The 15,712-nt window shown below is 44.8% G+C and overlaps 1 protein-coding gene across 4 annotated transcripts in view; it reads right to left on the minus strand.

The window, feature by feature from the left end:
* Positions 1-1,950: 1,950 nt before the first annotated feature.
* Positions 1,951-15,712, minus strand: part of FGF12 (fibroblast growth factor 12) — a 231,768-nt gene continuing 218,006 nt past the window's right edge. For all 4 annotated transcript variants that reach the window (XM_074877447.1, XM_074877445.1, XM_074877448.1 and 1 more), the window contains 2 exons: positions 11,127-11,325; positions 1,951-2,682 (listed from right to left, as the gene is read on the minus strand). In XM_074877447.1, coding sequence (XP_074733548.1) covers positions 2,564-2,682; positions 11,127-11,325 — 318 coding nt within the window. In that variant the 3' untranslated portion in view covers positions 1,951-2,563. The remainder of the gene's footprint in view (positions 2,683-11,126; positions 11,326-15,712) is intronic.

Genomic DNA, 15,712 nt, shown 5'->3' on the forward strand with positions numbered 1-15,712 from the left:
TTCAGAGACCTGCTAGCTCAACATGTTGGCCTTGAGGCTCTATTTCTTTGAATGTACATCTCTCCCACCCCTTAATTTGGGGTGCTCTCTAGTTTGTGAGGGAGCTGAAATGAAGGCAAGGGGTTGTATCAGATGGGGCTGGGGGTGTGCTCCCAAGCTGAACATGTATTAGTGACCTTGCCGCAGTGTTGTGGGACTGGGGGCTCCGAGGAGGGTAGGAGTAAGTCACCCTGACATGAATGGCAGCCCCAGATAAACCTTGTTGGTGCTTGCTGTTGGCATGAAGGCACTGGTGCCCTCTTTGTCCCTATAGCACGGCAGGGCTGCCCGTAGGTGCAGCATTAGGCAGCAGAGCCATGGTAAGAGGCTCTTTTATTTCAAGGTTTCAGCTTTTCAAAACACAAAAGGACATGCTTGAAATTCATTCCTTCATGCTGATCCTGGGAGTCTTCCATAACCTTGAAATTTGGCTCTCTCCTTAGCTTTCCCCGCTTGCTCTGCGCCTGTACGGAGCTGCTCACAGAGCCCTGCCGTGCACTGGCGCTGGCATGTGCCGCGGGGCTGGAGGTGCCCGGGTCAGCAGTCGCTTTGCAGGGAGCATCACGCCAGCCCAGACACTCCCTGTCTCCCGCAGCCACAGCAGTTTCGCAGCGTGTAGCCGCCGGCCAGCTAAGCCATTGGCTGTGATAGCAACGAAGCCCCAAGAATTAAGGTGGTATTTGGTATTTCACGTATGCCCATTAATTTATGAATGACAGAAAATTTATGAATAGCTCACCTGGCTCATAACAGCTTTAGGCTGTTTCCCCTCATATAAAGAGCTGTTTTGACCTGTTTCCCCTCTCCAGGCCCTTGGGATTTGCTTATTCATTTTGCTCTTCATCTCTCACAGGTGCTGTAACCACAGCCTGAGCAGCAAAAACTTCCCAGGCACCTGTCACAGCAGTGCCTGCTTTTGGAACAGCAACTATATCACTCCTGCATGCAGGCCCTGGTTGCCTAAAGAGGTCAGAGGCCAAAGTAAACATGTGTACCGTCCTGTTTCAGTACCACCCACAGGAGCAAGGGTGTGTGGTTCACCACTGACCTCCAAACTACAAGGAAAGAACCAGACAGGAAGACTTGTATCCCCACGAATGCCCTAGTTGCTGCAGGTGGGCTCAGTGCTGAGCATCCCTCACCCTGTCACCCTATTCCTTGCCTTTCCCCATCTGTGAACTCATTACGTCTGAAGTGCTTCTCCAACATCTGCAGCCCCAGCACTCATGAGACACATACCCTCAGCCATACCCAGGTTGCTGCAGCATCTCAGGGATTCTTATCCCGTAACAGGTTTGGTGGTGGCTTTGGATTAGAGGGGTTTGTGGTCTTGGCTTTGAATGTGTGTAAAACAGTATGTGTGTGGCGCTTTAACATTTAGGGAGAGCCCAGCTGCTAGAAGGAAATGGCAGCATCTCCTCACCCTGGCACAGCTGGACATGCACAACCACCCACACTCCCCTGTAGCTGCCCCCGCCTGTGCACACCCCACCTACTCCCTCCCCACACCCCTCTTCCTGTTGCTGAAATCCCTGCCACCCCCTCACATAGCACATGCCTCGTTTCCATCTGACAGCAAGGATTTCGGTAGCATTTCTTGCTCTGTTTTGTATTTTAAAGCAAGCAGCCATCCCTCCTTCCCTTTATCTTCTAACTTTCCCCTAATAAATATGATCACTTCATCCTGCGAGACCTGAAAACCCATTTCCAAAATTCCCCTGCCAACTAATACAGTAAAACAAGCCTATAAATATAAATAATTATGATAAAAAGGCAAAAAATGCCAGACTTGGGTCAAACATACTCACACAGTGACACCAGCAACAAATAACTACACAGTGTTTGAATGTAGATAGAAAAAGCTGAATACAGAGTAGCTAGTTTGTTGCCCGTAACTGTCAAGACTCCTAATTCGGACAGGCCATATTTTATTGATAGCAGAGCAAACACAGTCATAATCCATCCCTACCTTTCCTGCTTTGTGAAAAAATCCCATCCATCCCCGGGGAAGCAGGGATGGAAAAAACAGTGGTGTGAACATGAGGTGAAAGTATAAGACAGAAAGCACGGTCCCAGGCTGCATTTCCCTTGTGTTTCTCGCACATTATATGCTAAGTTCAATTTTCCAAAAGCTTTGTTTTATTTTTAAAGGTAACATCTTTATTATTATTATTATTATATTTATTAGTTGTTATTATTATTATTATGCAGAGATGAGATTTTTTTTTCCCCCTTTGATCACAGAGCAAACAGTTTGCTTTTGAAAATGTTAATGGAGTCCTGATTTAAAACATTTTTTCTTCACTTTTTTTTGTTGTTTTTGTTTTTTAAAACGTTGCAATAGGCAGGATCTGGGATTCGATTTCCTCGTCCTACACAAAGAAAGATTCTGGAGTTCAGACTCCTAGCCACTACCGGTAGGTCCTGCCTTGCTCAGTTGTTGTCGTCTCAGTGTGGTTTCTCCAGGTGGGGTGGGTAGGTGGGTGGGAGGGGAGGAGTTGGAAGAAGGGAGGGTATTTGTCAGCTATGTCGAGTCTTGGTTAACAACTTTGCCTCCATTCATGGTTGGTGTCCCTGAACTTTTTCTTGAGCGTCCTTGTTTTTCTCCAATTTCATGCAGCGATGGCTCTCTGTACATGCACACTGCAAACAGAAAAGACACCCATTAAGTAACAGACATTAGTGACCATAATTAATTATTTCTTTGTATATGAGGCTGAAATTCCAGCCCCAATACAAACACACAGAGAAACCTCAGTGACCCAGCAGCAGATCCTGTTACCAAGTATGATGTTACCGGCCCTCGCTGCCAGTCAGATCCTCCTTCTGTCTCTGGATTCTTCCAAAGACACAGATAGAAACAGGGGATTTCTCACAGATAAATCTTTCTAGGTTTTATGTGCTTTACTGTTTTTTCATATATATGAAATATATAAATATATAAAATAAACATTCTAGTTCACAGCACCATGTATTGTCTCAAGATGCTGATTATCATGTAATAATAGGTCCAAGAATTACCCGGTCTCCAGCCCTTAACCTCCAACAAGAAGTCCTTGAGAGTCTTGAGTCAAAACTACACTTGTACCTGAGCCACCCAAGCCTTTTCGGTGTTATGCTCTGGATCTGGAAGTGGTGACTCAAGCCCATTTGGCTCCTTTGGCCAAGAGCTGAGGTATGCTCTCAGCACTTCTTATTTTTTCCCCTGTAAATCAAGACAGCCAGCCAAGGCCAAAGCTGTGTGCAGACACACTGGGGATGAGTTCAGTGTCAGCAAGCCAGGAGCCATCCCAGCTCTGCATGGTCACCTGGCAGCACCTGATGACAGGGTGGATGGAGGGCACCTTCTCTCCAGACCCTGGCTAAGCAATGCGTGTCCTATAAAAATCTACTTGCTGGAGCCTAGACAGCCTGAGAAGGCAATGTCTGCCCAAGGCATGGCACATTCTCATGTCCTGTGCAGCATAAAGCATTTATCCAACTCACCATGTGGACTAAGTCCTCATGGCTGTCCTCGTGCTGTGTGAGGTGTGCCAGAGCAGGGGCACATGCTCAGCATCTCACACCACAAGGAGCATCTCTGATGAGCTCATTGCAAATGTGGTGGGGTGCAGATGTGATTGAAATAGTGAGGCATCGCAAGGGCAGGCACACCGGAGTTGAGAAATTAAGGTAGGTCCAGACTGCAAATGTCATGCCTGGATATTTGCAAAAATTAGGATAGAAAGAAATGGTTGTGTACTGCTTCATTTTGTAAAGCTGTCACGTCACAAACAACAGCACAGAGCTCAAACACAGGGGAGAGAGCCCATCAGGTTTTGGTTCCGGGTAATCAACAAGAACAAAATTTCAAAAATTATCGGAAGAAATGAAAAAAATAGCCCATGTATAAAAAGGCGATGTAAGCGCTTATATTTATAGCCTCCCCTGATTTGCAAATAAATCCTGGCAATTAGAGGCAGGCTGCAAATGACATTACTGCTCTGCATTTTACTCCTAGCTAGATAAACAGTTGTAGTAGTGTGCAACAATACAGGACAGAGATAAAATGCAGTCAACTGTGTATTAATAGGAGGGATATTGCGTTGAATATATGAACAGTGAAAAAAGAATACTTTTCCCATAGAGCATTTTTCATGCAAGGTTTTCAAAGCAGTTTAAACGCACACACTAGCTGGGCCTCCCAGCATGGCAGATACTGCTCTGCAAACTGTTATTGCTACTGGAGCCATTTTCTTATGAAAATGAGAAAAAAGAGAAAATGAATGACTTGTCCCACGGGTCTGGGCCAGGATGAGCAATGCCAGGAGTGCCCGTCATCTGCCCAGGCTATCGATGCTGTCTGCACACTGCAAGGAAAGTGTGTAGCACAGCAGCAACAGAAGGAAAAGGGCTCTCACAGCCCCTTTCAGGTGCTGAGCTGCCCCTCATACCTTGGTGTCACTCAACAACCCGGTCATGGTGAATTTGCCTGTTGTGGCAAAGTACCTAATAAAATCTTAAAGAACAGTATGAAAAGGTTAACGACTGAGGAAAACCTGTGCGTTTGTGGTTTCTTAGCCTGAGTTGCATACACCTTTTGATGATGCTGAGGATGCACATCACTTCTGTGACCTTCTCTGACATGATGTTTGCCCAGGAGGGTTGGGTATTTGTGCCAGCGTTGCCCCAGTGCCGCTGACATTCCATACACAAAGTTCTGCCTCAAGTGAAGTGTTGTCTTCACCCTGACCTCTCTGGTCCCAAGCTGGAGGGACCTCCATGAGCTCCTCCCCCAGGCAGCTGCATGTACTAAGCTCATCTCACCCTACTAAGCTCATCTCACCCATATCTGTCCTCAATACCCCTTCAGGCTGGGCCAGATGCTTAACCACAAGGGCCAAGCCTCAGCAAAGCCTGCAGCAGCAGCACCACAGAATGTTGCCTTTCCTCAGCTCCCTGCCTCTCACCACAGCCTTTGGGCAAAAATGTTGAGCTGCTAACAAGACCCACAGAGTAATGAATATAAATCAGGCCACAGACATTTGCAACTAAATAAACAACATTTGCAGCTAAAAATTAAGGAAACCCTGTACATATAGCAAGCAAATAGGGCAGGAATTGTAAGTTTATCTTCCAGTGTAGTGCACGATACAAGTGCTGACATGGGGCATGGCTGGAGGCTCCTCACATTGCGCTTTTCAGACAGAGCTGTCAAAGCCTCTGTACCAGACAGGCTGTACCAACAGCCCATGCCAGAAATTCTGGCAGCATAGGATGAGCATATTTTTGGTATTTAGATATACCTACAGTATCAGTGCATGTGGTATTTATAGGGCATCATGCACAAGCTAGTGCCTGGATACTTTCCTACACAAGAGGCTGGTGCATGTGTGCTGAGCTATGGCCATCACTCAGCAGCGGCTGCAAACCCGTGTGCACACAGACACACGGGTGTGTATGCACACAGCTGCACATGCGTGGGATTTTAAGGACAATGTGACATGTTGTGCAACACAGGCTCTTGGATTGCTGTTTGTTACTCCTTGTACTGAGGAAGCTTGAGTGTGACTCACGCAGAGATGTTAGTCAGGGCCCGGGGAGGGGGGTTGTTTGCAAATGGATTGTTGTGAGTGCCCAGATCTACTGAGCTTTAAAGTACGTCTTTGTGGTTGAGGACTAGTGGCACTCACTGACAGGTCTGTCTGGGGTCCCTGTGCATGTGTGTGAGAAGACACGCTGCCCCTGTCACCTGCATCAAGGTAAACTAGCAGCAGCGTGACAGTCTGCATAGCCAGATGCTTGGGAGGTCTGCTGGTGCACCCAGCACAAGGCAGCTTTGGAAGGATGAGCGATTTGGCTCAAACAAGAGTCCCCTCCCTGCTTTGCCTTGCTTCTCCCACCCACCCACACCCACACACCAAGCCAAATACAGCCCTTAATGTCTGGAAATCAAGCTAATGCTTTGGAGCTTCAATCAGACAATCAGCTCCCATGTCCCACATTCTAATCAACACATCCATATTCACACTTTAATTGGAAAGTGCCCTTAGCCTGATCTGCTGAAGAGCCACAGGCGTAAACGGAAGGGGGTGAGCGGCAGTGGAGCTGCGCCTGTGTCAGGTTCTTGTGGCTTTTGACTCCTTTCTTCCCTGCTAACCAGCAGTGCCTGCCATTCACATGCACAAGGAAACAATTTTGCACAAAAAACCAACTCGCAAATTAGGCAGGAAGGAGACTGGGGATACAAGCAAGGGGGAAGGGGGCGGCAGGGAGCATCCTTCCTGAAGGCAACTGCATGGAGGAGGCTGCCTGTCACCCAGGAACAGCTCAATCTCTCGTCTATGTGCTGGCACAGGATCCCAGTCTCATTTCTGCTTCCCAGGCATGGCACTGGTACACCACCCACACAGTGAAACCGAAATTACCCTGTGCTGCTTCCCTGGGCGTCAGGGACTGCCTGAGTTTGGAAAGCACGCACCATTTTGTGTCCTGATCCTACTATTTCTCACTTGGCATTGCTGGAAGTTGAGGAGGTTCAGGGGATGCGACAAATTCCATTTCCTTTCTCTGGAATACGGGGAAAAGCTTATTAAAGGACCTTCAATGTATCCCATCCACCCAGCTTCACTCCTGGCTTTCCCTGCCCCAGACCCTAGCGAGTTAGGAGGAACCAAATTTTTTCAAGTTGCTGTTCAGCAGGTAGGCAGGTCGTTAGCCCTGCGGGATCGCCACATGTCCTGACGGCAGCTGGGACCAGTGTCTGGGCAGGGCTGGGCACACATCCTCTTGCAGGTAGCCCAGGAGATGGGCTCTTTCGCATGATGGATGCCACAGCTCTGGGTGTCAGTATCTGCAGTAGCGGCTGCATTAGCTAATGCTTCGGTGGAGAGAATTAATTGTCTAAGCAGCAGCTAGGAGCAGGAAGGAGCAAGTGATTATGCACCCTTGTTTTCTGCCTCTAATTACTGTGTTCTAAACCCAGTCCCAGCTGATGCATTTCGGAGGCATTTGAGCTTGCTGTCTATCTGGCGGGTAAATGTGCAGGATGCTGCCAGATGGAATCAGTTTGTTCAGGTAAGAAACACAGCACAGGATGACAAAAAGCCAAACAAAAGCATGGTTAAAATACATTGCATTTGCCATCTACTAAGATGATTAGGAGTCTGATAGATGAACAAGTGAGTTAGTGTGGAATAGAAAACATACCAAAGCCTGCCCACTTGAAAGACATACCCAAAAGAGGAGCTGTGTTAACAAAGACTGATAAAGAGTGTGGGGTTTTGTTGGGTTTTTTTAAAGAACAATTTTTAGGCCGTTTTATGAATTAGGGTTCACAAAACATGCTTTGGTTCACAAAAAATGCTTTGAAGCATTTTCACTAGGCCTACCACATACATCTTGCTATATACAACAGTGTCTTGTACTTCTTTGCAACATCTGAGGACTCTGCTTTAACAAAATTGGGATGTTGCATCCCTGGAAAAACACACTGGGAAAGATCTGGCTGCTGTTTCTTGCACATGGATATTCATCAGTGGTAATAAATGGATCAGACTAGTCATTAACAGGTCACCTTCATATCTGAGATGGGTTCACGTCATGAGGGCTGAAGCACCATGAGTTTGGAGTTAGGCTCCATCTGCTGACTCAGATGAAGAAAGAATTGTCTTCTGCTTTCTGTGGCCAGATTTGCCACCCCAAATGCATTCTTGTTTGGGCCAGGTGAGAGATAAAATGTAGCTCTTTTGGGAGAGCAATCTGGAAATGATGTCTTCACAGAGAGGAAACATAAATAACAGCACATCCACAATAAGCGTCTGATAAAATTCTCACTTAAGTGACTGGAAAAGTCTCCCATTGTTTGAGATGGGTTTGGATATTTAAAAGAAGAGGCACTGTGGAGAGTAGTGTTTGTCCAGTATTAATCACTACAGACACTTAAAGAGACTGAAATTGCTTTAAAAGATTGCTTGGTGTCCAAGTAACAATTATACGCAAGATAATTTCTTGTGCAGTCTGGTTCAATCTATATGTCTGCACTTTAAGAGCTCATTTAACTCAAATGATCAGTGATCAGAAATAAAAATACCAAAAGAAATGTGTTGTGTATGTGTGCTTTTAACCAAAACTGGCACCACACAGTACATTAACTGCTGCCTGCCAGGCTGTTTGCCTTGGCTTTGCCTGTGTACAGATGGGAGAGGAACTTAACGTTTCCCCTGTTATTACTTAATAAGTTTTTTGTGCTTTCATATTGATTAAGCTTAATGTTACTTCCAAAAACAAACAAGTCCTACCTACACTAAACCAAAAAACCCCTCCTACCAACCAAACCCCAAACCGTTTCCAGTTGGGATCTAGTGACTTTTGCACAGAACACCTCCAGCATCCTGACAATCTACAGCAGTCAAAACACTTTGTGGGATTAGCACAGCACAAAGCTGTAGCTGCTAAAAGCCATAGATAACACACATACATACACAGATACCGCTGTGTATGTGTATATATATATGTATATATGCACATGTACACATATGTAGTCCTTAGAAATTGTCTGGGAGGGTATTTCATATTTATTTATTAGTTCACTGCCCATTTGCAACTTCAAGGAGAGGATATCTGAATTGAGAAAGCAGTATGAAGCAACAGGAATGAAATGAGCTCTGGGAGCAATCTGAGGTTTTTTGTATTTCCTTTCCATGCAAACACTTTCTTCTCTTAAGATGCTGCATAATTTTTCTGCACATGGCAAACAACTGGGAAGTTTCATGTCAGAGATAATTGCCACTGAAGTGGTGGGTGAAGTGATTCCTAGCAATGTATGTAACACCTCTCCTTGCCAGGGGACCAGATTTCTCCTTGCATACATTACTGTGTCAGCCATTGTGGCAGGGCTAATGCGGGTGGTGGTACCTGAGCAAAAGGGAAACTGGGTGCATTACTGCAGACAGAAGCTGCAAAGTACTGGCTGGAATAAGCAGCAAAGCCCACACTGGTGCATGCCACAGCATTTAACAGAAGGGACATGCAAATATAGCAGGGGAGCGCTCTGAATACTTCCTTAGAGTCAAAGAGAAAGAGCTGTTAAAACAGGGTAGGAATTGCCCCTTTTCTGTAACATCTCTGCTTGTAAGCTCTGCTTGTGGAGGCTTTGATGGATGCAGCACAGAGAAGTCACGTGGAGCTGAGTGCGTTTTACTCCAACCCTCCCCACAAGCCTCTGCTACCTACAATGAATCTTAGGCTTGGGAACAGAGTCCTCCGTCTGGAGTCACAGTCCCAGACAGCTGAATGCTTTGGGAAGCTGACACGTGCCTCAGCTTGGGAGACTGCCAGCTCTTTGATGCAGCAGCACTCACAGAGGCTGACTGCAAAGCATGTGGAGGAGGGAAGGGGTGGAGGAGCCCTTAATTTGGCTGCCAACTTCCAAAGCGCTCACTCGTTCAGGAGGTTATGTGACAGCTGTGATTGAAGCAAGCGTGGGAGGATGCAACTGCAGGAAAGGGAAGCTCTCGGGCTGGGCTGGGTTTTTCAAAATGAAAGTCAGAGAGGCATTTGCTTGCAATGAGAACTCGTGGGTCAGGCACTTCTGTTAAGACAAGGCTTTCCACAAGAAGAGCCACAGGAATGGCCTAGTTTAAAGCATGCAGAATGCAACTATTGAGCCATTCAGCAGATGCCATACATGTTACGTCAAAAAAGAAGCCTGGATTCAAAGGAACCCACTGATCAGTGCTAACACTCAGCCAGGCAGCAAAGAAATACCAGAAGGAGCTGGAAACCCAGCTGTGAAAGCTAGCACTTGCAAGACTCTCCTCCCAAGGCAGGGGAGGAGGAGACAGAAGAGAAGCTGGTGACCAACCCCATGCCTGAAGCAGGCCCTGTTCTTTAGCAAAACTCAATGAGGGCTTAGGGCACCAATCCTACTAATGCTTCAGATAAACAAGAAAAGTCTCCTGGTTGCAGAAAAGCTGTTGAAAACAAGCACGGGATGAGAGGCTCCAGGCGGTTCTCTGCTCTTCCAACATCTCCATCTCCTATGCAAAGGCCACAGATACTCTGGGAATGCTGAGTTAAATCTCTCTCATTGTGCTTTGCTTCAGTGGTCCAACAGATGATTTCAGCCGGCCTTCCTGAACTGGCCTTTCATTCACACATGCACACTCATTGCTCCTGCACCTCAGCTGGGAAGCTGTTAAAACAGCTACTAGTGCATTGACTTAGCTGTGGCTGCTCCAAGATGTGGTCAGAAAGGCGTACCTAGGTTTGGAGATCAAAAAGTAGCACTTTCTCCAAGCAACAGAAAAAAAGAGAGGTCTCCTTATTTCCAGAATCAAGTCAGTCCCTTTTAAGTACTAGGCTCATCACTACATCTCTCCATTTACCAGGGGCCAGCCCATTAAAAGCAAAATGCCTTGGCATGAGCCTGTGGCACACTTCAGTAGTGTACAGTCAGCAGCAGAAGGGCAAGACTTTCACTGAAGCCTCACACTCTGATGAAGACATATGGCATGACAGCATCTCATCTAACTTTGGATATTTATAAGGTTTCTCTACCCCCCAGTGACTAACTAGGATGGCTTTACATATGAGAAAAAACAGATTTAAGTTATCTTAGGGTAGACATATACAGTAGGTCCACAGCTGTGCCATTTCTCTTCTGTTACTATAAACAGAGTGTCAAAGTCTGAAATCAGGTGACATAAATTCTATCTCTACTGATGATACATGGGACTGGAAACCCACTGAATGATGCTGGAAAAATCCTCACAGAGAACCCAATGTTATGGTCACTGCTGGATCAGATTCATTTTGAACTGCTGGCTGCTCGAGGGCTGCTTTCCTTTCCCAGTAACCTTTCATGTTGCTGGGCTTTTAAATTCATCCTTTAGCACCCAAAAGCTGAGAAACACCTTCGGGACAATGTGCAAAGTTTACTACATGGGAAGGAAAGCAGAAGAAATGCTGTCAGTGCAGTCCAGCACCTTTCTGAAATGTTACATATATTGTCCTTGCAGTCCAACACCCCCATCCAGGAAGCCCCAAATCTGTAGCTGCAAACCCCTGCCCATACCCCACTGATGGAGAGCCGGCAGATTCCATACCTTCAATGGGTTTGGGTACAAAATGTGATGAGGGTTTGGTTTTTTTCACTCGGTTTCCCTTCATAATTTGACCTTCTTTATTGAGTCCCAGGAACCACGCTCGTCCAGATTCTTGCTGCCGGTACAGCGTGGAAGAATAAATAACGTAGTAGTTTTCAAAGACAGATTCCTTAAATTTGCACTCTGGTGTGAAAACATCCTGCAGTGAGAGAGAGAGAGAGCAGAAAAAGCAATGGAAGGAATTAATCACTGATCTCCTAAATTAGGCATCACTGAGTGATACATGACGGTCACGCATTGCAGTTAGTTTAACAATAGAAAACAACAAGCATCAGCAATACCAGCTCCCAGCAATAACACACATCTAGAAAACCCCCCACTGAAAGGGAAGGCTCTCCTTCCCCCGCAGAGCTGCGGTTTGTAAAACAGCCTACAGTGAACAGGCATGAAAAATGTGCAGGAAAAGTCAGGAATTTGCCAGGATTTAGACTGAAATACTAAGCAAAATAAAAAAAAGAGAGCCGAGAAGCAGAGACACAGCCTTGCTGCTCATCTGCTGCTCCCAGTGCCTTCCTGGCTTTGGTCTTACACCTTCCCTGTGATAGGCAAGAAATGTGCAACGGTTGTTGCCTAAAATATTGAGGATTCTTCGAATTCTTATAGGCAAGGGCAGTTTATCAGGGGCATTTAAGTAGATTTGGAGAAACAGGAGTACAAAGGTAAGTAAACTATTTTCAGAAGTGATGGGAGGAAATGCTGGCACAAAGCCTAGAAATCTTTCAATAAAGAGAAAGAAGTAATTTTAAAGATTTCTGTCACCAGCGTTTCTTCAAATACTGAGATCTGGTCCTACACCTGCCGAGGAACAGAGGACACATGGGTCTGTCCAAAACAACCCCCTAGCCTGTGCCAGCTGTGTCTTTGATGCTTGGAGTGGCTTTGCATAAAGTCTCAAGGAGGAAACTGCATTCAGCTATGGACTTGTGATGCCACAGTAACTTTTCAAGATTTTAACAACAGGAAAATATTAAACCTCATTTAAAAAAGCTGGCTGGCTGCTCAGGGGACTCTGTGGCAGTGGGCTCCCAAACCTTCACTGAATCTGATGTAGTTCTCCCACTGGGCTCCTTAAAACTGTAACATTCTTTCAAAAAAAGCTCAAGCCACAACGAATATGCATTTTCTGAAGAAAAACTGTTTTAACAACAAAATCCCTTCTTGTAGGGCCCAGACGAGGTAACTCAGAGCCCTCGACTGAAGGCAGGTGCTGCTACGGGTGAGCAATGCTCTTTCCCAAGCCCTTGCCACTCAGAAGTCTTTGGGAGCTACTCCAACCTTGCTAATGGAAAACCCATGACCAACATCTGAGCAAAGCATCTGGAGTAATGCCACATACTTACTGCAGACCTCATTTAAGAGTAAACTTTTTGAACATTCAGCAACACTCAGGTACGTGTTCCCAAGTGCTTTGGGGGTTATATAAAGTGTTGCTGGTCTGACAATAAATCCAGCATGCAAGAGACCTACGGAGCCAGGCAGGCTTGAAGCCACAGAAGATAAAGCAGAGCAGAAAGCGTGGAGCTGTGTTGCACATGTGAAGTTTGCATCAATCGTTAGTGCCACACAGATAAAAAAAAGGTCAGTCCAACAGGTCATTCTGCCCTGAGGGAGACTTCCTTGTTGGAGAAATAAATATTTTAAGAAGAGAGTGAAACAAGTTAAGAGAGATCTAGATGACTTAGAGCACTGTAAAACAATGTTTGAAGTAGCTTCCCAAAAGATCAGTGCTTAAGCGCTCCTTAAATCTGCTCTTTAGCTCCAGGCTTTGTCTTGCCTGGGAAGATGCAGCTCACCCAGGAGCCGGGCACTTTGCAGTGGCTGCCTCCAACCGGCTGGCTTGGGGGCTCTCCTTGGCATCAGGCCCAGCCAGGCAGCAAGCCCCACAATGGAGAGCATCTCTAAAACCAAATTGGACAACCCAATCCCCTTCCCCATGCCTTTGTTACCCCATCAATAAAAACTAATCAAGAAAATTCCCTTTAGGGGGACTGAAAAGTTGGTAGGCTGTGAAGGATAGCTACTAACTTGACCAAAACATGGAATTTATTGTGCATGCAGTATTTGGATTTTCAACATCTGTTTTAGTTTCAGCACGGAACAAAGACTCTTTTTTATTTTCAATGAAGAAGAAATATAAAAGCTAATGCATTTGAAAGTGGTGTTTCAGAAAGAAAAAAATTACAGACTTTATTTAAAAGTTACCGAAAATCAAGTTTTCAGATAAATACCTATTTTAAAATTACCGCAGTATAGTATTTTACAACATGCAGCAGTAGTTCACAGAAGCAGATGCCATATTGTATATCCACTTACACCAATAACACAGCAGAATTATATTATCTTAAAGAAAATATATTTAAAGACATCAACCTAATGAAGATTTAAGAAAAATAAAGAAAAAATAGTGATTTCCTTTAAATGTTTAAGCTCCCCCACAAGCAAAGAAAGCTGTCCCATTGTTTTTGTGAGTTGGCTGGTTGATTCCTCATCCCCCACAATTCAGTTGAAATAGCACTTCAGGACACTAACCATGGCAACACCACCAAGAAACATCCCAGCTCTGTCCATTCGGCAGTTTAGAAAACCCACAGATTTGACAGCTAAGTTCTAGTTAAATAATGCCATTTTTATTCATCATTATTATCTTTCTTATGTATATCACCTCATCAGCAACAGCTAGTGTCCCACTGTGACATGTAGGGACAAGCACACTCCAAGATACAATTCATCCTACCACTAAATTGATATGCCACAGGGTCTCCACAGGTTTGAGCACCAGAAATCTTTGGTGTGGGCACTACCACCTGCAGACATGACACAATGAGCAAGAGAATGGAGAAGGAAAAAACAGCTGACCAGAAGGGAGATGGGACAGATGAGCAGGACACAGGCCACTCTTCCAAGCACCCCCTGGGGATATTTAGTGTGTTCTAAATCTATTTAACATGCAAACCCTAATGTTTTTCTTCATTGATATCTTCTTGGTGGCTAACATCAAGCCTTCTGCTACATTGTGTCCCTTAATTTCTGTACGTGCCTTTTACTGATGGCTTTGGGGCAACCAATAACAAAAGGCTACTGGGATACTAATGGCAGAACCTCTCTACAAGCTTTACTGTCAAAATTATTTGTGGCAATTGTGCTGAATCAGGTGGGAACTGCTGTTTCAGTTGTCTTGGGCTGAGAAGAGCTGGGAAGAAAGAGGAAAGTGCAGGTGAGCGTAATATGCTTCAGACTAATAAAGCAGTTTGTAGTAGCCACTGCTGCACAGGCTGAAATCTGAGATAACTGAAGGCATTTTTGGAAAATCACTGAACTATTGGCCAGACCTCTGGGGCATGCAAGCTTTTTTTGTTTGTTTTTTAAGATTAATTCAGTGCTGATGAAATGTGCTAGATGGGCAGATCTGGAGTCCAATACTTTATCTTCATCCCACAGATACAGAGTGGGAAAAACCAGCAAGGAGATCCTCAGGCTGTGTCCCCCATATGCTTCTGACAGGACGTAAGGACATCCTCCTCCAGAGGTAATGGTATGGTAAGCCCTGGGGTCAAGGAGCACCCACTTCACTCTCTCACTTGGTGCAGGGACCTTTTGAAACAGGCTTATAACAAACCCCACCCAATTATTTTTCTAACTCTCTCCTTGATAGAAATAGCATGACCAGGTACAAGACAGTGAGAGGACAGATGGCTTCATCTTTTAATCACCGCTCTTTTTTCAGTCTTTAAACAAAGAAATAAATCGTGACTCTATTTTCTGCACAAACTCCACAGAGCTCTTGGTCCCCTGTCAGCACTGTCATGAACTTGGTTCACTCAGAAAACCCACCACTTGTCCTCATTAACGAGTGTGCTTGTGATTTGGAGAAAAAAAAGGAAATTTGTCTGGTTTTATCTTCACATGAAATATGTGTCTTTGACTAAATTATTTTTGAATACAAAGTAAATAAATACATTTATTTGTTTACTATTTGAAGATTTAGAGCCTGAGGTATTTTGTTAAATGACTATAGATATTACTGAAAGCAGTTTGAAAAAGCAGATATTCTTTTAATTGTTAAACTAAAAACCTGCATGAAATATTTGTAAAAGAAATGTTAGTAATTTACATGCAAAATGATGAGCATCTGCCTGCAACTTGTTTTCTGTATTTCAATCCAATTCCTTGAACAAAAGGCAATTCCAGTACGAAAAGTAATTAGATTTGCTTTGAAAAACAAACATAGGTCTGGTTTGTGCTAACTCTAGTTTTCCTGGAAATTGCACAGTCTAGAAAAAAATAAAATAGTAGCTATCACACAGAAAATTAGGGAGACCACATTCAATGACACTTGGAATCAAAGGGAGATAATGGATGCAATGGCCATATAGGAAGGATTCATTGTGTTAGATCTGCTCAGGGCGGGTATAAGGTACCATGGATTACCCCAAAAGTATTTCTGGTTTACAAAAAAAAGATGTTTCATTTATTCTTGATCCCAGTAGTGCCTCCTGCCATCTATAGATGCAAATGTGGATGGGACT

Source organism: Strix uralensis, chromosome 9 (genome assembly GCF_047716275.1).
Source record: "Strix uralensis isolate ZFMK-TIS-50842 chromosome 9, bStrUra1, whole genome shotgun sequence".
Classification (NCBI taxonomy): domain Eukaryota; kingdom Metazoa; phylum Chordata; class Aves; order Strigiformes; family Strigidae; genus Strix; species Strix uralensis.